Raw genomic sequence first — 20,276 nt, 5'->3', positions numbered from 1 at the left:
ATGTTCTCATTGCCCAATCTGGCTGTAAGCATCAAGAGGGTGGGGCCACTTTTATCGTGTTTGCTACTGTATTCCTATTGCTAAGAACATAGTAGGTGCTTTGTGAATATTTGTTGCATGAATGAACGTGTGTGTTCATTGCCCATGTGTCTCTTGCCTGTCTTGTGGTATCTCTGTGTATCTCCTGCTCCCACTGAGCTGTATCTGCCCACAGGTGCCCACCAGGCTGGGTGGGTGAGCGGTGCCAGCTGGAAGATCCCTGCCATTCTGGCCCCTGTGCTGGCCGTAGTGTCTGCCAGAGCTCAGTGGTAGCAGGCGCCGCCCAGTTCTACTGTCGCTGTCCCCGTGGGTTCCGAGGTAAGGGAGGGTCTGGAGGGGACCCTGAGGTGGGTAAAGCAGTGGGCCACCTAACTCACTCTTTTCCCGGTCCCTCCAGGCCCTGACTGCTCCTTGCCAGACCCCTGCCTCAGCAGTCCCTGTGCCCATGGGGGTCGCTGCTCAGTGGGGCCCGATGGCCGCTACATCTGCTCCTGCCCACCTGGCTACCAGGGCCGCAACTGTCGAAGTGACGTGGATGAGTGCCGGGCAGGTGGGCCCTGCCATCACGGTGGCGCCTGCCTCAACACGCCTGGCTCCTTCCGCTGCCAGTGCCCCGCTGGCTACACGGGCCCACGGTGCGAGAACCCTGCAGTGCCCTGTGCTCCCTCACCGTGCCGTAACGGGGGCACCTGTAGACAGAATGGTGATCTCACCTATGATTGTGCCTGCCTTCCTGGTGAGGAAGCTGTTCTGGGGAGGTAGCAGGGATGGGGAAACAGCAGGCCAGCCCAGCAGTGACAGTACTTACCTCCTCCTCCCGTGCTAGGGTTTGAGGGCCAGAACTGTGAAGTGAATGTGGACGACTGTCCAGGGAACCGATGTCTAAATGGGGGCACATGTGTGGATGGCGTCAATACCTACAACTGCCAGTGCCCTCCGGAGTGGACAGGTGGGCCCTGGGGCTGCAGGGAGCTGGGTGGCAGACTGTGAGTGGCTATGCACAGTCTGGGTGGCTGGACGGATGCATCTGTGTGTCACAGGCCAATTCTGCACGGAGGATGTGGATGAGTGTCAGCTGCAGCCCAATGCCTGCCACAATGGGGGCACCTGCTTTAACACACTGGGTGGCCACAGCTGTGTGTGTGTCAATGGCTGGACTGGCGAGAGCTGCAGTCAGAATATCGATGACTGTGCCACGGCTGTGTGCTTCCATGGGGCCACCTGCCATGACCGTGTGGCCTCCTTCTACTGCGCCTGCCCCATGGGCAAGACTGGTGAGTGGCTGTTTCCCCTGTAGGCAACAAGGGAGCCATTGATGGTTCTTGAGTGAGGGCAAGGATGATGTCTGACTGGAGTGTTAGAACGATTATGCTGGCGGCTAGATCTGGGGTGAAGAGGAATCCGGGAGGGCCCTGGGAGGGGGGTGGCATGCAGTCCAGGACAGAAGTCATGGGAATGGAGAGTTATACTGTGAATAAGACAGAGGAGAACTTTGGGAGTGGCAAATGTCAGAGAAGGTGTTTGGAAGGGGAACGTGAAAATGGCGGGAAGGGCATGTCAGCCAGAGGATGCTGTAGAAGCAAGGGCTTGAGGTAGGACCCTTTTACAATCAGAAAAAGTCAACAGATTTAAACACAACATGTGAATATTTCCAACTCATTTTCAAATGATTCAGATACAAAGACAGAAGAACCTCACGATAGCTGAAAATAGGTGGTGGGTATATAAATCAACTTCTCTGTATGTTTGAAAATTTTCATAATAAACAATTAGGAAAAACTAGCACTAAATGCTTTACAGGCTAATGAAAACAAAACACAAAACGCCATGTGGGGCTGCAGGACTTCGGACAGAGCTGGAGGATCTGTCCTTGACCTCTGCCTGTCCCCTTCCAGGGCTTCTGTGTCATCTGGATGATGCCTGTGTCAGCAATCCCTGCCACGAGGATGCCATCTGTGACACAAACCCGGTGAACGGCCGTGCCATCTGCACCTGTCCGCCGGGCTTCACTGGTGGTGCGTGTGACCAGGACGTGGACGAGTGCTCCATCGGTGAGTGGGCCGTATCTAAGTTGAAAGGAAGGGCTGGGTTGTTCCTCACACACCCATACCCACACCGGCTGGGCTTATTTCCACAGGCGCCAACCCATGTGAGCACCTGGGCAGGTGTGTGAACACACAGGGCTCATTCCTGTGCCAGTGTGGCCGAGGCTACACCGGCCCGCGCTGTGAGACCGACGTCAATGAGTGCCTCTCAGGGCCTTGCCGCAACCACGCCACGTGCCTTGACCGCATAGGCCAGTTCACCTGCATCTGCATGGGAGGTGTGTGGTGGGTGTGGTCGGGGCTAGGCCCAGGTGTGGGGCCGGAGAAGCCTGCAGGAGAGGGAGGGTGTGGACCTGAGTTCTGAATGGGACCTTAGAAAGTGAGGCTTCGGGGGAGGTGGAGGTGGGGCCAGAGTCGAATCCTGTGAGAGGCTGGGGGTGTGGTCAAATGAAGTCCCGAGAACCTCAGATCCAGAGTGGTGTCTGGACCTTCAGATCTGCTGCGGGGTGTGGCCAATTTGGAGGCAGAGGCTGGAGTGAAGTTCAGGTGGAGCCTGCAGACATGCTGCTCTCTGGGGTGGGCACAACATTGTGGTAGGCCCTGGGTCTGAGAGCTGGGGACAGGGCACGTCTGCAGACCGGAAAGGGAAGAGGGTGGTCTGAAGGCAAGTCCATGAGGAGTCCCTTATGCCTTGGACTGGTTGGAACCACAGCTCAGTAAGGGTCCAGCCTGAGGAGGAAAATTGAATCTAGGGTTGAGCTGGGGGCAAGGCCAAGGCTCAGGGGAACTGTTTCCCTTCAGGTCAGAGGGAAGCCCCCATGACCCTAATCTCCCTTTCTCGCCCCCCCACCCCCAGGCTTCACAGGCACCTATTGTGAGGTGGACATGGACGAGTGTCAGAGCAGTCCTTGTGTCAACGGCGGCATATGCAAGGACAGAGTCAATGGCTTCAGCTGCACCTGCCCCTCGGGTGAGGACCTTGGCCTGGGGGGCCTGAAAAAGACAGGACCCTTGAAGGGGCGAGAGCTCCAGGGTGGGAGTCTGTGAATCCATGTTATCGGAAAACTATTGCAATAGAAACCACTTTATGGAAAACATTGAAATTAATTTAAAACCAAGTAAATGGGCTTCCCATCCAAACGAGGCAGGGCTGGCAAAGGGCGATTGCTCTGGCTCTGCCTGGGCCTCTGTTCACCACACTCCCCACCCCAAGGCTTCAGCGGCGCCCTGTGTCAACTGGACGTGGATGAGTGTGCGAGCACGCCCTGCAGGAACGGAGCCAAGTGTGTGGACCAACCTGATGGCTATGAGTGCCGCTGCGCTGAGGGTGAGGCCGGCAAGAATCCGGAGGCGGGGCTAGTGGGGGAGAGAGCCCCTTACAGCCTGGGAGAAAGCTTGGGGGCTGGGCTACATCAAAGCAGGGCCAATGACAGGTAGGGGACTAGCCAATTAGAACTTAAGCAGTAGCGCTAGGGGTGGGGCCAAAGGTTCTGGCAGGACGCTGGGTGTGTGTAACTGGATGGGGCTTGTCCCACACTATCCCAAGGCACTTCCCCTGTGTTTCCACTTGCAGCTGAAAGGTTGGCAGAACAGGGCTGAGAGTGTCGGGATTGGAGGCGGGGTCACAGCTAGTGGTAGGATTTAACCTTGGAGGTCTTGACCACGTGCGAAGCATGCAGCCTTGTAGCTGGATGGAGTGGAGGTGACTAGAGAGGGACCTGAACTGAGCCCGCCCCGTGTTGGCTGGAGGGGCGGGGCCCGAGGTGAAGCTGTGCTAGGACTGGCGGGAGGCCATAGCTGCAAACAGGACCCTGGCAGGTAGGCGGAGCCTGACGCTCCGGCCTTGCAGGCTTTGAAGGCACGCTGTGTGAGCTCAACGTGGACGACTGCTCTCCCGACCCGTGCCACCACGGGCGCTGCGTGGACGGCATCGCCAGCTTCTCCTGTGCCTGCGCCCCGGGCTACACGGGCACGCGCTGTGAGAGCCAGGTGGACGAGTGCCGCAGCCAGCCCTGCCGCCATGGGGGCAAATGCCTGGACCTGGTGGACAAATACCTCTGCCGCTGCCCTCCTGGCACCACAGGTGGGACCGAGGGCTGGGCTGCGGTAGGAACAACACATCTGCAGGGGTTCAAAGAGTTTGGGAGGGGTGCCTCTGGCAGGGCACGTGGTGACTACCCCTGTCTTGTTCTTCTGCAGGTGTGAACTGTGAAGTGAACATCGATGATTGTGCCAGCAACCCGTGCACTTTTGGAATCTGCCGGGATGCTATCAACCGCTATGACTGTGTCTGCCAGCGCGGCTTCACAGGTGGGCAAGCGGCTGCCGTGGAAAGGGTGCCTGTACAGGGCGAGGGTGGAATCACCCATCTTTCTTGGCTGGGTTCTGTCCCTCTCTTTGCACTCACTCATCCCACAAGACCTCCCATGCTCTGTGCACTCTCTCTTGTGGGCGTGAGGTTGTCCGCTTGTTGGCTCAGGGTTATCCTGGGACACAGACGAGGGGGTTCCAATGAGATGAGGATGTTTCCGAGTGGGGCCACGGTGGTTCTTGGTGAAAGTGAAAATGAGTCCATGTAAGTTTGGGGGTGAGGATAACCTGGGACAGGGCTGCCCTGGCCTGAGGAGGTGGCTGTCCTGATTTGCACGAAAGCTGATGCGTTGTGAGAATGAGAGTGCCCTTGCTCAAGGATGTGGCTGTGCTAGACGGGGTTAGGTTGTACCGCCTGCTGGCTCAGTTGCCCTTGTCCTGGGATGAGCCTGCCTGTGTGCTCCCCAGGGCCCCTTTGCAACGTGGAGATCAACGAGTGTGCGTCCAGCCCCTGTGGTGAGGGAGGCTCCTGTGTGGATGGGAAAGACGGCTTCCGTTGCCTCTGCCCACCTGGCTCCCTGCCCCCGCTGTGCCTGCCCCCAAACCATCCCTGTGCCCAAGAACCCTGCAGTCACGGTGTCTGCCATGACGCGCCCGGAGGGTGAGACCTTTTCCCATCTCCTGAGCGACCCCTTGTCCCTTGTCTCTGCCCACTTGCTGGCCCTGACTGCTGCCCCCCTTCAGGTTCCTCTGCGCCTGTGAACCTGGCTGGAGTGGCCCCCAGTGCAACCAGAGTCTCACTCGAGATGCCTGCGAGTCTCAGCCCTGTGGGGCTGGTGGCACCTGCAGCAGCTACGGAATGGCCTTCCACTGCACCTGTCCCCCTGGTGTCCAGGGTATGTATCTCTACCTTTCCTCCGCAGTCTCCCCTGTCTCCCTCTTCCTTCTTACTTCCCTCTGCTCTGCCCTCTTCCTCCTGTATGTTCGCATTTGTTTATTTTCCCTCGTTCTCCCTTGCAGCTTGGGAGGTGGGCATGAAGGGGGGACCCTGGGGGGCGATGGGAACAAGGAGTCTCTCAAGGCTTTCTCACTCTGCCTGCCCACTACAGGCCGTCAGTGTGAGCTGCTGTCCCCCTGCACCCCGAACCCCTGTGAGCATGGGGGCCACTGTGAGTCTGCTCCTGGCCATCTAGCTGTCTGCTCTTGCCCCCCTGGCTGGCAAGGTATGTGAGCTGCTTCCTCCTCTCCCTCACCTCTCCTCCCTGGGGACCCAGAGTGAGGACTCACCCTTGGTCCCGTCTATTCAGGGAGCTTTCTTCTGGGAAGGGACTGAGCTGGACACAGACACTCACAGCCCCTGTGGTCACCTCTGGAGAAGAGGAAGTGATAGGTAGCTGGGCAAGCTGGGTTTCAGGCTGAGGTTTGGGGACAGTTTCCCAGAAGAGCAAAACTCAGAGAATACACTCACTACCCACTGAAGCAAGAGGGCAGTTCTAGAACAGTATGTACAAAAGGCACACAACAGCGTTGTTCTTTTTTTTAATAGTTTATCTTTTATTGTCTTTTTTCCATTACCATTTATCCCCCGTATACCTGCTCCCACTTACCCCCCACCCACACACTCCCCCCGCCCAGCGTAGCCTGGTCTTGCATTCACCTATCTCAGCCTTCAGGTTCTTCATGAGTGACAGGAACCCTCAGACACAAGTCTGTACCCTCTAACCCTAGATATCACCTTATTTCCCGCCCCCAGGCCCTCGATGTCAGCAGGATGTAGACGAGTGTGCTGGCCCCTCACCCTGCGGCCCCCATGGTACCTGCACAAACCTGGAGGGGAGTTTTAGTTGTACCTGCCACGGGGGTTATAGTGGCTCTTCCTGTGACCATAACATCGATGACTGTGACCCCAGTGAGTTCAGGGGAGGTTTTGGGGGGTGCTGCTGTAGGAAACACGTTCGTTAACCTATACTGTGTGCCAGGCACTGTGCTTTAATTTCATCTTCGTAGTTCTCTTATTTTCCCCATTGTATTCATGGGATTGAGACCCAAAGAGGTTAAGTGACCTGCCTGAGGCCATGCAGCAGGTAAGGGATGGGCTGGGATCAGAGGACAGGTCTGTCTGACCCTGCATCTGCACGCTGCCCCTGGGGACTAGCACGCTGGGGTCATGTGTGGAGTGTGCGATGATAGTCCCTCAGCGTGTCCACAGGAGTGCTGTCCCGAGACGGAGGACACAAGCCAAGTAGGCAATGAAAATTTTTCTAGTACTCAGATTTAAGAAAAGTTAAAAAAAAACAAGAAAGATATATTCAATAATATACTTTTACTTAACCTAATATATACAAATGATCATTTCAACATGTAATCATTATACAACTATTGAGATATTTTACATCCTTGTTTTTCATACTATGTCTTCAGAACCCAAAATCCAGTGTGTGTTTCACACTGACAGCACGTCTCAGTTTGGACTGGCCCATGTCAAGGACTCAGTAGCCACACATGTCCAGTGGCCAGCACAGGTCTGGAGGAGGCCTGTGCGGGTCAAGGACTTAAGCAGACACAACTAACAGTCTGTGCTCGATAGCTCAAAGGGACCTTGGCTGTGCCAGCCTCCGGCCCTTCCAGATAGGCAAGATTTCCAGATAAGCGGGGGATGAGGCCACAGAGAGATGGTTTGATCCCTCCGGGCTAACGTGCCTTTCCCCATTGAGCCTGGTGTGCTTCCTGGTGCGCCAGCCTGGCAGGGCCAGTGAAGGTCGATGGGGGGCTAGGCGAGTGACCAGACCTCCTCCCCTCTGACCGCAGACCCCTGCCTGAATGGTGGCTCCTGCCAGGACCGCGTGGGCTCCTTTTCCTGCTCCTGCCTCCCCGGCTTCGCTGGCCCCCACTGTGCCCATGATGTAGATGAGTGTCTGAGCAGCCCCTGCGGCCCAGGCACCTGCACCGACCACGTGGCCTCCTTTACCTGTACCTGCCCCCCAGGTTATGGGGGCTTCCACTGTGAGCAGGACCTACCCGACTGCAGCCCCAGGTAGATGGACCCTCTACTGAGAGCTCAGGGATCCTGGCATTGGGTGGGGTGCGGGACCTGAGCAGTGGGGATAAGAAGGGTGGATCCCCAGCTTAGCACCCACCTCAGGATTCTGATGCCTGACAGGACACTGGGTGGGAAGGGGCAGGGTCATCTTAGAGATATTGGTCTCTAAGGGGGTGAGACCAGGCCAGAGTGGGGCCTCCACGTGGTTCTCACCTTTGTGCTGAAGTACCTGGTCAATTGGGGCTAAGGGACAGGACAGGATTGCAGCCTATCCTGGTCATTGGTGGGGCAGGGGGCACAGAGTCGTTCCATTCAACGGTAGGCCCAGGCCCAGGATGGAGGGCGGGGCCGGCGAGAAGGCAGGGCCTGACCCACCCTCATTTTCCCTCCAGCTCCTGCTTCAATGGTGGGACCTGTTTGGATGGTGTGAACTCCTTCAGCTGCCTGTGCCTTCCTGGCTACACTGGAGCCCACTGCCAGCACGAGGCTGACCCCTGCATCTCCCGGCCCTGTCTGCACGGGGGTGTCTGCACAGCTACCTACCCTGGCTTCAGCTGTGCCTGCCCTGAGGGCTTCACCGGCACTCAGTGTCAGGTAGGTGGGGTCACTGGGGGTGGGTTTAGAGGCAGAAGTCTGGAGGGGGAGGGGCCTGCAGGGGATTCTGGAAGAGAACCTGGGAAGCGATTTCTGGGCCTTCCGAGCACTGATGCTGTGGCCTTCCTCTCCAGACGCTGGTAGACTGGTGTAGCCTTGAACCCTGTCGGAATGGGGGTCGCTGTGCTCGGACTGCGGTCTCTTTCTACTGCCTTTGTCCTCCCGGGTGGAGCGGCAGCTTCTGTGACAACCAAAACCTGCCCTGCAGAGAGGCTGCAGCTCAGATCGGTGAGGGCCAGTGTGTTGCTGATGTGTGTGCAGCTCTGGAGGGTGTGTGTGCCTACGAGTACACTTACTGCCAGTGCGAGCCCAGTGAGGGTGTGACAGAGCATGTGTGCTTGATGGGGTGTCTGGCTAAGTGTGTGTGGCTGTGTGGCTGTGTGGCAGTTGGCCGGACAACAGGGATGATGTCTGAAATGGTGTGACTGAGCTGGTATGAGCTGAGCAAGTGTGTGTGTCAGTGACGAGGGCTGTGCAGTTCAGAGGGATATGTAGCAACCTGATGGAGTGTGGTGGGACCCTGGTGACCGGTGGTGGCAGGGATGCTGGGTGGTGCTGTGCGTGTTGAGGGCGGGGAGGGGGAACTGTGTGCCTGATGCCCCTCTCTGTCCAGGGGTGCGGCTGGAGCAGCTGTGTCAGGCTGGTGGGCAGTGTGTGGACAAGGAGAACTCCTACTACTGCGTGTGTCCAGAGGGCCGCACAGGCAGCCACTGTGAGCAGGAGGTGGACCCCTGCGTGGCCCAGACCTGCCAGCATGGGGGCACTTGCCGAGGCTACATGGGGGGTTATGTGTGCGAGGTAAGGGGCCCCCAGGGGAGGGGAGAGGGGAACTAGTCACATGTAGGTGTGTCTGGGCACACATTTCTGTGAGTCTGTAGCCTGGTGTGGATGTGTCTCTCTGGGCATGTGTGTGTTTGCTTTTGTGACTGATATCTTTGTGGGTGCCAGTCTGGATAGATCTGGGGGTGTTCTGTCTGCCTGGGTATGCGTCTGTCTTAGCTTGGTTCCTGGACATGTCTGTGTGTCTCTCTATGCACGGTGTCTCTTCAGGTGTGAATGCATGCACAGGTGTCTGAGTGTGCATCTGATTGTATGTCTTCGGTGTATCTGGGTACCTGGGTGCTTCTCCTGTGTGTTTGTACTTGTGTGTCTATCTGCATTGGGTGTGTCTGGGTGTCCTTCTGTGTCTAGGTGTGTATTTTCTGCACACTGGGGGCATTTTTCTGTGTATTGGATCATTGTGTCCTTTTGTGTTGGGATTTTCTGTGTCCCTTGGGGCTGAGTGGGTCCCTGTCTCACTCCCCCATCACAGTGTCGGGTTGGCTACGCTGGTGACAACTGTGAGCATGACGTGGATGAGTGTGCCTCCAAGCCCTGCCAGAATGGAGGCTTCTGCATTGACCTAGTGGCCCGATATCTCTGCTCTTGTCCCCCTGGGACACTAGGTATGCCAGGGCCAGGGCTGGGGGACAGGCTGGGAGGGTGGTCCTCTGTTCACTCCTGGCATGCCCCATTCTCCTTCCAGGTGTGCTCTGTGAGATTAATGAGGATGACTGTGGCCCAGGCCCACCACTGGACCCAGGCCCCCGGTGCTTGCACAATGGTACCTGTGTGGACCTAGTGGGTGGCTTTCGTTGTACCTGCCCCCCAGGATACACTGGCCTGCACTGTGAGGCAGACATCAATGAGTGTCGTCCAGGCACTTGCCATGCAGCACACACCTGGGACTGCCTGCAGGACCCAGGTGGTGGCTTCCGCTGCCTTTGCAGGGCTGGCTTCACAGGTACGTTTGGGCAAGGGGTGGGGGGTGGCCTGGGATCCTGTCTGTATTCCCCTATTGTGGCTGATCCCTGGCTCCTGCTTGCCCAGGTTCCCGCTGTCAGACTGTCTTGTCTCCCTGTGAGTCCCAGCCATGCCAGCATGGAGGCCAGTGCCACCCTGGCCCAGGCCCTGTGGGTGCCATGGCCTTCACCTGCCATTGCATCTCGGTAAGTTGGGGTGGCTGGTCACATCAGAGTCTCTGGGAGAGGAGTGGGACTGTGGCGGGGTGGGAGGGTGTGTCTTTGGGGATTAAGTGGTGGAAGGAAGGAGAGTTTCTGAGAAATGCTGACATCACTTGGAGATTGGAGGAAGGTGTGAAGCTGGGGATTGGAGGCGTGGCTTCCTGGGGAAGGCAAGGCTTGTGAGTAAGGTGGGGATTCCAGTGGAAGGCAGAGAGGTTTGGTAGGACCTGGGGAGACTGGAGGCTCAAGTGTTCCCAAGTCCTGACCCTCAACCTCCCCTGTCTCCACCGCCCCCCCCCCCGCCACCCCCGCCACTGTGCTTTTTTTCTCTCACTCCACCCACTCTTTTTTCTCTCTCTCACACCCAGCCGTTCTCGGGCCCGCGTTGCGAGCGGGTAGCGCGCTCCTGCCGGGAGCTGCAGTGTCCGGTGGGCGTCCCGTGCCAGCAGACGGTCCGTGGGCCGCGCTGCATCTGCCCCCCGGGGCGCTCAGGGCCAGCCTGCCGGGGCTTCCGGGAGTCCCCGCCGGGGGCCACCAACACCAGCTGCGTGGTCTCCCCCTGCCTCCACGGGAGCTCTTGCAGCCCGGAACCGTCCGCGCCCTTCTTCCGCTGCGCGTGCGCGCCAGGCTGGGCCGGGCTCCGCTGCGAGGTGCAAGTGGAGGCGCCGGAGGCCCCCGAGGAGCCGCTGTGCCCGAGTGCTGCCTGCGAGGCCAAGAGCGGAGACAAGCGCTGCGACCGCGAATGCAACAGCCGCGGCTGCGGCTGGGATGGAGGCGACTGCTCGCTGAGCGTGGGTGACCCCTGGCGGCAGTGCGAGGCGCTGCAGTGCTGGCGCCTCTTCAACAACAGCCGCTGCGATCCTGCCTGCAGCTCCCCCGCCTGCCTCTATGACAACTTTGACTGCCTGTCTGGAGGCCGTGAGCGCACCTGCAAGTGAGCCCCTCCATCTGTCTTTCAGTCCATCCTTAGACTGCCTGTTGGGCCATGCATTCATTTGCCCTATCTGTTTCTTCGTGTATCCTGTTCTCCCAGCTGAATGCCTATTCTGTTTGCCCATTTGTGTCGGTATGCCCTCCGTCCATCCTTGTGCCCTGACTGTCTCAATATTCTCCTCTGTCCATCCATGTACCCTGCCTCTCTCCTTTTCTGTCTGCCCCTGCACTCTACCTTTTCCTTCCTGTGCCCTGTTTGTCCCTCTTGTTGATCATTCATGAATTCCTTTCATCCCTCTGTGTGCCCAACTGTATGTTGTCCATCCCTGGATCTCATCTGTGTATCTGTCTGTTTGTATACCAGACTATCTGTCCATGTGCTCTGTATATCTGTCCATCTGTCCATCTTTGTGTCCCACCTGTTTATCCAGGTCCCCCTTGCCTGTCCTGTCTCTCTACGTACCCCTTTTGTCCCCTCTTTGCCCATACAGCTGTCCATGCCCCTGCCTGCCTGCCTGTCTTGCTTTTCTCTAGGTCTATTCGTGCCCCCATCTGTCTGTCCCATGCTTTCCATCCATTCGTCTTGTGCTCTGCCCCTTCTGGTCCACTGTGTGTCCCTCTGTCTGCCTGGAGCCTTCCTCTCACCTGTATCTCCCTGTCCGCATCCCTCTGTACTCTATCACTCTCCCCCTTGCTCAGTCTTCTCCAGCCTCTCTGCCCTGGTCTGTCTGCCAATCCTCCAGTACCCCCACCTCAGGGCCTTTGCGCTGTCTGTTCCCACTGCCTGGAATACTCTTCCCTCAGGAAGCCACATGGTTCCTCCCCCACCTCCTTCAAGTCTTTGTTCAAATAGCAGCACCTTCTCAGTGAGCTCCTCCCTGGCCAACCTCAGCACTTTCTCTGCTTTAATTTTCTCCTTAGCATTTAATTCCATGGAGCATTCTGTGTGTGTGTGTGTGTGTGTGTGTGTGTGTGTGTGCGTGCACACTGCATGTGTTTATATTTAGCTTTAACTACCATGTGATTGAAATGCTCTATATTCTGCTCATTTATCTCCTTTAACATCTGTCTCTGCCCACTGGAATGTCAGCTCCAGGTGTTCAAGGATTTGTGCCTGGGCATATCCTGGGTGCCTACAGCAGCACCCAGCACCTATGAGGTGTTATCATTAGTGACTTATTAATAGTCACTGAGCAAATGGCTGAATTTTCAGAAAGTCTGACATACTGGGATACATTCTGGTCCTCTGTGCTTGCTGTCTGATCCCTCTCCATCTCAGGAGTTGGGGTACTCTGTGTGCAGGGGGTGGGAGGCTCCTGACTGTGCCTCCTCTCTGCCCCCAGCCCAGTCTATGAGAAGTACTGCGCGGACCACTTTGCAGACGGCCGCTGTGACCAGGGCTGCAACACGGAGGAGTGCGGCTGGGACGGGCTAGACTGTGCAGGCGAGGTGCCGGTCCTGCTGGCCCGCGGCATGCTCGTGCTCACTGTGCTGCTACCGCCCGAGGAGCTCTTGCACTCCAGCGCTGACTTCCTGCAGCGTCTCAGTGCCATCCTGCGCACCTCGTTGCGCTTCCGCCTGGACGAGCACGGCCAGGCCATGGTCTTCCCTTACCACTGGCCGGGCCCTCGCTCTGAAACCCGGATCCTGCCGGACCTGGCCCCCGAGGTGATCGGGTGAGTGGCTCCACCCAGAACAGCCCAGGGGGCTGTGCAGATACTGGGCGGGAGACAGAAGGGGCACCGTGGATCAGGTCTGGTGTGTTTCACTGCCCTCAATATCTTGGGGAGCCCCCTTGGCAATAAGTCCAGCATGTCTCCACCTTGACAGCATTGGCATTTGTGTCAATGACAGGATCATTCTTTACTGTGGGGCCGTCCTGTGCACTGTAGGATGTTGAGCAGCACCCTTGGCTTCCACCCATTAGATACAAGTAGCTCCCCACCCCCAAGATATGACAGACGTGGGCAAGGGTCCTTTAAGGAGCAGAATTGCCCCTGGGTATAGACCTACTTCCTTCTGGGGAGGCAGAGATGTAGCAGAATAGTTAAGAACATGCGTAGTTGTTTTTTTTTTTTTTAAGAAATTGAAAATATAGAACTCTTCTGTTGGTGGCCCAGTCGACCAGGCCAGACAGTGCCCGAGGGAGGTGTGGCCTCTGAGCGGGGCGGGGCCCTGGCACACAGAGGAAGGGTGGGTTTTAGAGATAGGGCCTGGGCTCTGGCGGGGCGCAGTGGGACTAAGGGAGATGGAAGAGCGTGGCTGATGTGCCAGGCTCTGGTGGAGTGGCCGAGTGGCTGGAGAGCATCTCATCAAACTGAGGACACAGAGTGAAAAAGAGGATCGCTTTGGGACTTGCAGAATGTGAGGGGTCTGGGGACACCAGAAGGCAACCAGGAGCTGAAGACAGAGACAGAAAGACCCAGGGGCGTTGACAGTCACTGAAGTCATGGGAGGGACTCCAAGAAGTGGGGACAGAAGAATGACCTGGGGACACTAAGCCCTAAAGATTGGTCGAGGGAAGTTAGCTCAGAAAAGAGTGTTACCAAGCAAGGGCTTGCTGCCCAGCATGCACAGGAGCCAGGACTATGGCACGGGCTCAGGAGAAGAGAAAGAGCTTTTGTGTGTGCGTTCAGCCAGCAAGGAGACAGGAGGGAAGGCTCCAATCTGTTTCCCGGATCCAGGGTGGGGGGCAGGATTTAAGGGGCTTCAGCACCAGATCTTCCTGGACAGCGGACCCTTCGCCTCTGAAAGAGTCCTCCCTGGACAGGTTCAGGTCAGGGTCCGGTGGTTTGTCTCTGTGGGGGGAGCAGCTGAGGGTTCACAAGGGTTATGCTGAGTGGTGTATCCAAAGTTTAAACTTTGGTCCCAGGGTCTTGTTAGAAACAGGATAGGGCCCACTTGAGCTGGTTCTGTGGTTAGAAGAGGAAAAGGGGCAGCTAGAGAAATAGGAAGAGGTTGGGGCATGGGGTTACTGGGATCCTAAGAGGGATTTGGAGGGTTTGGGTTCCTGGAAGCGGAGCCCGAGACAGGGACTCAGATTATGTGCCCTGTGGAAGGGGCGCCTTCAGGAGAGAGGGGTGAGGGAAGCAGTATGGGGTAGAGGAAACATTGGCAGGAGGTAGCCAGTGTCCAGCCTCAGCCAGTGCCCAGCCTCAGCCTGCTCTGGGGCCTGAGTAGCACCTCAGTGTCAGTCTCGTCTTGAGGCAGAGGGTTGGCTTTTCTATACTCCAGTCACTGGCTGACAGCTTCCATAAGGGGTGTCACCTCCTGAGGGAGAGGGTTCCACCTTGCTGATGCTGGTTACCCAGAGAAGGGGAGCTTCTGCTTTTAGTGGCCCATGCTCACAGCAGTCCAGAGACAAGGCAGCAGCCTGGTCAGGGAGATTGGGGAACGTTGATGTGAAAACAGTGCTCTTGGGAGTCATGGCTTGGGGGACACTGGTGGCCACAGCAAGACTGGTTTGGGGGGTGTGGTGGGTTGGATGCCTGGCGGGGGCAGGTGGGTCATGGTTTCACAGTGAGTGGGCACAGCTCTTCAGAGCCTGGAGCTGGGCTGGGGGATGGGCTTGGTGCAAGGCTGGCAGTAGGTGCCGGGTTGAGCCAGGCTGTCCCTCCCTGTGTCCCCACAGCTCGGTGGTGATGCTGGAGATTGACAACCGGCTGTGCCTGCAGTTGCTGGACAATGACCACTGTTTCCCTGACGCCCAGAGTGCGGCTGACTACTTGGGCGCGCTGTCGGCGGTGGAGCGCCTGGACTTCCCGTACCCACTGTGGGCTGCTCGGGGTGAGCCCAGCTGCCAAGCGACCGGGTGGCGCTGGGGCTCCCATGGCGAGGGCCGGGCTGTGGCTGAACTCCTTCATTTCCTGCCCGCAGGGGAGCCGCTGGAGCCTCTGGAGCCCAGTGTGCCGCTGTTGCCACTGCTGGCCGCCAGTGCTGTCTTCGTGCTGGTCGTCCTCGTTCTGGTCGTCATGGTGGCCCGGCGCAAGCGTGAGCACAGCACCCTCTGGTTCCCCGAGGGCTTTGCGCTGCACAAGGACACGGCCGCTGGGCACAAGGGCCGGCGGGAGCCTGTGGGCCAAGATGCGCTGGGCATGAAGTGAGGACCTGCCCCTCCCTGCCCCTGGCTTCAGGGACCTTGTGAGCCCTGACTTCAGACTCCGGCCTTGACCCCAGTGCCCATCCCCTTGGCCACTGACTCCATGATCCCTGGGGATCACCCCTGATTCTCTTTCCTGTGTCCCAGTTCCCCTGACTCAAATCCTGTCCTGACCCCACCCAGACCCCACCCTGACCGTGGCCTTGCAGATTTCACCGTGCTACTCGGCATTCATTCCCCCATGACTGTGGACTCCGTGACCCCCGGCTGTACCTTAACCCTTCTCTGACCCCCAAAATCACCTCTGGCTCTAATCTACCCTGACCTTTGACTTCCTCTCTGATCCCCTTTTCATCCCAGCTCAATGTCCATTCCCCATGGCCCTCAATCCTGGCCTTGACCCTAGGTCTCACCTCCAACCCCCTGACCTGTCTCTCAAGACCTCCAACCCTCCCCTGATCTAACCCCTGGATTTACCCCTCCTTGTGATCCCGTGTCCCCCTGACCCCTGTCTACAACCTCCTCATCCTGGTTACATGTCTTATCTGTCAGAGGCTAACTCTATCCTCCATGACCCCTGATGTCACCCTCACCTGTCCCATAGCTCGCTGCTCTGACCCCTGACCCCACTCGTGTTTCTTTCCACAGTCCACCTTCAGACCCTGGCCCCTGAGTGTGACCTTGACCCCATCCTGCACCTCGTCATTGGACCTTGTATATTGGCCCTACCCCCTGTGCCTACTGACCTATCCCAACTCCAGACCCCTACCCATTGTCCCCACAGGAACATGGCCAAGGGAGAGAGTCTGATGGGGGAGGTGGCCACAGACTGGATGGACACGGAGTGCCCAGAGGCCAAGCGACTGAAGGTTGTGCCCCCTCTTCTCACCCCTGCTTTCAGGGACTTGGGTGGGGTCCTGGTGGTCAGTGGGGCAGCTCAGAGGACGTCACCTGGATCCTTGAGCGCAGGTCTGGCTTGAGCAGGCTCTGTGTTTGATGCCCTGGCAGGCTGGTTAAGAATATTCGGTCCTGTTTCCATCACATCACTCGTGCCTTCCGGACCGTGAATCTGGAATTCACCGAGCTCCTGCCAGGTGCTCTGCGCTGTGCTCACGGAGGCGCATTGCTGCGTTTGCGTGTGACTCTCTGGCCCCTGCTCCTCACGGTCACGTGCATGTCCCCAGTTCCCTCAAAGGATGCTCTTGCCCCCACAGGTCTTTTACCAGGGATTTTTAGTTTCCAGAGAGCCGGTTTTGCATTTCTGTGAAATTTAATTCCCAGCGTTTCATTCTCCTTGCTGCTGTTGTCAGCGGGACTGTTCCCGCAGTCTCGTCCCCAGTGAATTTGTGTCTGGTGTGTAGGCAGGTGTGTGCTGGTGGTCGCTGTGCTGTGCCTTTTCCCTGATGACCCACCATAGGTTCCCAGCCTTGCCTTCCTTCCAACTTGGATTAAAGTTTCAGTTTTTTTCTAATGAGTTCTTTGAGCTCCGGCATGTCAATGTCCTCTTTCCTCATCTAGAAAACAGTCAGGTTTTTGGGGATTGTGTGTGCATCTCCATGAGACCCAGAAACCCAGACCGTCCCTCTGCCTCTCCCACCTCCTCGTGAGAACCTGGTCCATGTGTCTCCAGGTGGAGGAGCCCAGCGTGGGGGCTGAGGATGCTGTGGATTGCCGCCAGTGGACCCAACATCACCTAGTTGCCGCCGACATCCGTGGGGCACCAGCTATGGCCTTGACACCACCGCAGGGTGATGTGGATGCTGATGGCATGGATGTGAATGTGCGTGGCCCAGGTCAGTGACAGGACCGCACCCCCGACCTGTGAGACTTCGTGTCTGAGGCTGTGTTCTGGGGAGAGCTAGGTGTGTCTGGGTGTTTGTCTGTGGGGCTGTGTTAATCAGGACTCTTGGTTGTAAATGATAATAGCTCAACTCAAACTAGCTTAAGTAAAACAAGGGAACTGGAAGCATCAGGTACATTTGGATCCAGGAGTCACCACCCCTTGGCTCTAGCCCAGGCAGGCTTTCTCCTGGGAATACTGTGGCCACAGGCAGGACCAGACTTATAAAACTTCTTCCTACCTGAACCACTCTGTGTGGCCCGGGGCCTGGGATGTGCAGATTAACCAAGCCTGGGCCATATGCCTGTCCCTGAGGGAGGGGGCTTGACTCTGCCCAGAGCATGAGGACAGAGCATGGGGAACCAGGCCACACGCTCACACAGAGTGCAGCAGATCATGTAATCTGGGTCCTGTTGGGTTCATCTTTGTCATGGTTCAGGGTATTCTTCCCCTAGTGCTGTTTGCTTCAAAAGGCCTGCATCTCGCGAAGCCCCTCAGGGATTTTATGTCCCTGGGGGTGCCCATAGCCTGTGGGTGTGGGCATCTGAAAGGCACAGCTCCTTTGCCTCGAGCTGTATTATAACTCTAGGTACAACTCAACCTCCAGACCCCCCTCTTTGGGACCAGGCTGAAATGGCCCCTGGAAATTTGTCTGAAGTGCATGTTTGTTTGTCCTCCTTCCTCCCTTGTCCTGTATCCCATTCTGCCTAGGAGCCCTTCTGGGCCAAATCCTGGGCTCTTGAATCCGAGTCCTGGGTTGGCTTCTGGGGCACCCGACACGGATGTGTGTGCGTGTGTGTGCGCGTGTGTGCATGAGCGTGTGCATGAGCCTGCAGATGTGCTTCTGGGTGTCCCACTGCCTCCCAATATGGTGCCCTCATTAGAGTTCCTGGAAAGGCCCCTGAATCCGCCTGCCTGTGACATGCTCCTGTTTCCTGCAGATGGCTTCACCCCGCTAATGCTGGCCTCCTTTTGCGGCGGGGCCCTGGAGCCGCTGCCGGCTGAGGAGGATGAGGCAGAAGACACATCAGCCAGCATCATCTCAGACCTGATTTGCCAGGGGGCCCAGCTCGGAGCACGGACCGACCGCACGGGTGAGACGGCCCTGCATCTGGCAGCCCGTTACGCCCGTGCTGACGCAGCCAAGCGGCTTCTGGATGCTGGGGCCGACACCAACGCCCAGGACCACTCGGGCCGCACCCCCCTGCACACAGCTGTCACTGCTGATGCCCAGGGTGTCTTCCAGGTGAGTTGGGCTGGTCCCTTTGGACAGCAGAGCTGGGACAGGCATCAGACTGATCTGGGTTCCAGCCCCAGTCTGCCCTTCAGAGCTCATTTTTTTTCACTTGTACAGTGGGCACATGTGGCAGTCCAGTTTCTGGCAGGTAGCTGCTCCCTGAATCTCATTGATTCCAGAGCTTGTGGGGATTGGGGACCTCAGAGGGCTTAGAGGTGATCCTGGTCCCCTGTTCCTGCCATGACTCCCCCTGCTGCACTCCCCTAGATTCTTATCCGGAACCGCTCCACAGACCTGGATGCCCGCATGGCAGATGGCTCGACAGCATTGATTCTGGCGGCCCGCCTGGCAGTGGAGGGCATGGTGGAAGAGCTCATCGCCAGCCATGCTGATGTCAATGCTGTGGATGAGCTCGGTAGGCTGGTGGGGCATGGGGGCTGAGAGGGCGGGCGTTATGTCGTCCACCTGTGCTGTTGGTGTGAACTCTCACCCACACTGTGACCGAAACACTGAAGTTTCTGTACACATACCAGACCTGGAATGTGCACTTACACACTCATGCATGCATTTTTAAAAAAGATTTTATTATTTAATTTTAGAAAGAGGAGAAGGGAGGGAGAAAGAGAGGGATGGGAATATCAATGTGTTGCCTCTTGAGTGCCCCCGTGCTGGGCACCTGGCCCGCAACCCAGGCATGTGCCCTGACTGGGAATTGAACCGGTGATCCCTTGGTTTGCAGGCTGGCACTCAGTCCACTGAGCCACACCAGCCAGGGCTCATGCATCTTTTTTTTATGGCATCCACTAGTTCATCTGATACGTCGGTGATTAGAAAAAGGCACCCTTCTCCAAGACACTTCATTTCGGTCTACTTTGTTAGAAGTGTTTACTACTGCCATCTGCTGGGAAGCTCAAGTAATACATTTGTAAACCAGCCAAATTATGTGCGGTAGCCTCTCCCTTTCTGGAGGTGGCTTGCTTGCACAGAGTTGTGCAGATTCACAACTCGCCCTCCTGTCCAGGGGACCTCATGTAGATGTAGACACACTAGATGCTCACAAACATCCTCTGCAGCAAGTGTTCTCAACCTGCCATTGACATTTGGAGTCAGATCATTTTTGGTGTTGGGGGCCATCCTGTGCATTGCAGGGTGTTAAGCAGCACCTCTGGCCTTGACCTATTAGATGCCAGTAAGCACCCCAGCTTCCAGCTGTGACAACCGACAATGTCTCCTGATATTACCAAATGCCCCTGTGCGGAAGATCACCCCAGGTTGAGAATACAGCTCTGGAGGAGCATTGTCCAACAGAAACCGCTGTGAGGATGGACATATTCTCAGTGTGTGCTGTCCAGTATGGTGACCACTGGCAACACGTGGGTGCCTGCTGAGCATTTGCAATGTTGGGGTGAAGAGAACTAGATGTTTTATTTCATTTAGTGTTTAACCTTTGTTTTTACTTGCTTTAAAAAAATCTTTAATGAGATATAACCCACATACCACACAATTCACCCAAAGTAAAAAATCCAGTGGCATCTAATATCATCACATAGTTGTGCAAATATCATCACGATAAATTTTAGAACATTTCTATCACCTAAAAAAGAAACCCTCACCTCTTAGCCATCCCCCATCCCCCCTTTCCCCATCTTCCCTGCTCTCAGCAGCCACTACTGTGCTTCCCATCTCTGTGGAGGTACCTGTTCTGCCTGTTTCACGCAAAGGGAGTCGCACATTATGTGGTCTTTTTGATTGGCTTCTTTCACTTAATATAATGTTTCAAGGTTCACAAATGCTGTAGCATGTATCAGTATTACTTATTTTTTGAAGGTTTTATTTGTTTATATTTAGAGAGAGGGCAAGGGAGGGAGAAAGAGAGGGAGAGAAACATCGATTGGTTGCCTCTCACCCTTCCCCAGCTGGGGACCTGGCTTGCAACCCAGGCATGTGTCCTGACTGGGAATTGAACTGGCAACCTTTTGGTTCACAGGCTGGTGCTCAATCCACTGAGCCACACCAGCCCAGGCAGTATTACTTTTTTATGACCAAATAATATTTTATTGTATGAATACACCACAT

The 20,276-nt window shown here is 56.7% G+C and overlaps 1 protein-coding gene across 2 annotated transcripts in view; it reads left to right on the top strand.

Annotated features, from left to right (window-relative positions):
* NOTCH3 (notch receptor 3) overlaps positions 1-20,276 on the top strand; it is a 31,432-nt gene that overhangs the window by 6,612 nt on the left and 4,544 nt on the right. For both annotated transcript variants that reach the window (XM_045853030.1, XM_045853029.1), the window contains 29 exons: positions 215-357; positions 437-775; positions 866-988; positions 1,080-1,313; positions 1,935-2,090; positions 2,177-2,362; positions 2,941-3,054; positions 3,298-3,411; positions 3,934-4,167; positions 4,284-4,394; positions 4,863-5,055; positions 5,139-5,290; positions 5,504-5,617; positions 6,148-6,303; positions 7,203-7,428; positions 7,827-8,028; positions 8,163-8,316; positions 8,702-8,886; positions 9,401-9,533; positions 9,614-9,871; positions 9,958-10,076; positions 10,460-11,025; positions 12,368-12,700; positions 14,656-14,810; positions 14,901-15,123; positions 15,908-15,992; positions 16,754-16,916; positions 17,905-18,209; positions 18,468-18,615. In XM_045853030.1, the coding sequence (XP_045708986.1) occupies positions 215-357; positions 437-775; positions 866-988; positions 1,080-1,313; positions 1,935-2,090; positions 2,177-2,362; positions 2,941-3,054; positions 3,298-3,411; positions 3,934-4,167; positions 4,284-4,394; positions 4,863-5,055; positions 5,139-5,290; positions 5,504-5,617; positions 6,148-6,303; positions 7,203-7,428; positions 7,827-8,028; positions 8,163-8,316; positions 8,702-8,886; positions 9,401-9,533; positions 9,614-9,871; positions 9,958-10,076; positions 10,460-11,025; positions 12,368-12,700; positions 14,656-14,810; positions 14,901-15,123; positions 15,908-15,992; positions 16,754-16,916; positions 17,905-18,209; positions 18,468-18,615 (5,624 nt within the window). The remainder of the gene's footprint in view (positions 1-214; positions 358-436; positions 776-865; positions 989-1,079; positions 1,314-1,934; positions 2,091-2,176; positions 2,363-2,940; positions 3,055-3,297; positions 3,412-3,933; positions 4,168-4,283; positions 4,395-4,862; positions 5,056-5,138; positions 5,291-5,503; positions 5,618-6,147; positions 6,304-7,202; positions 7,429-7,826; positions 8,029-8,162; positions 8,317-8,701; positions 8,887-9,400; positions 9,534-9,613; positions 9,872-9,957; positions 10,077-10,459; positions 11,026-12,367; positions 12,701-14,655; positions 14,811-14,900; positions 15,124-15,907; positions 15,993-16,753; positions 16,917-17,904; positions 18,210-18,467; positions 18,616-20,276) is intronic.

The sequence above is a fragment of the Phyllostomus hastatus genome, unplaced genomic scaffold (genome assembly GCF_019186645.2).
Source record: "Phyllostomus hastatus isolate PE091 unplaced genomic scaffold, TTU_PhHast_1.1 phas_contig_98, whole genome shotgun sequence".
Classification (NCBI taxonomy): domain Eukaryota; kingdom Metazoa; phylum Chordata; class Mammalia; order Chiroptera; family Phyllostomidae; genus Phyllostomus; species Phyllostomus hastatus.
The sequence above is the reverse complement of the archived record's forward strand: the minus strand, read 5'-3'. Positions and strand labels throughout refer to the sequence as shown.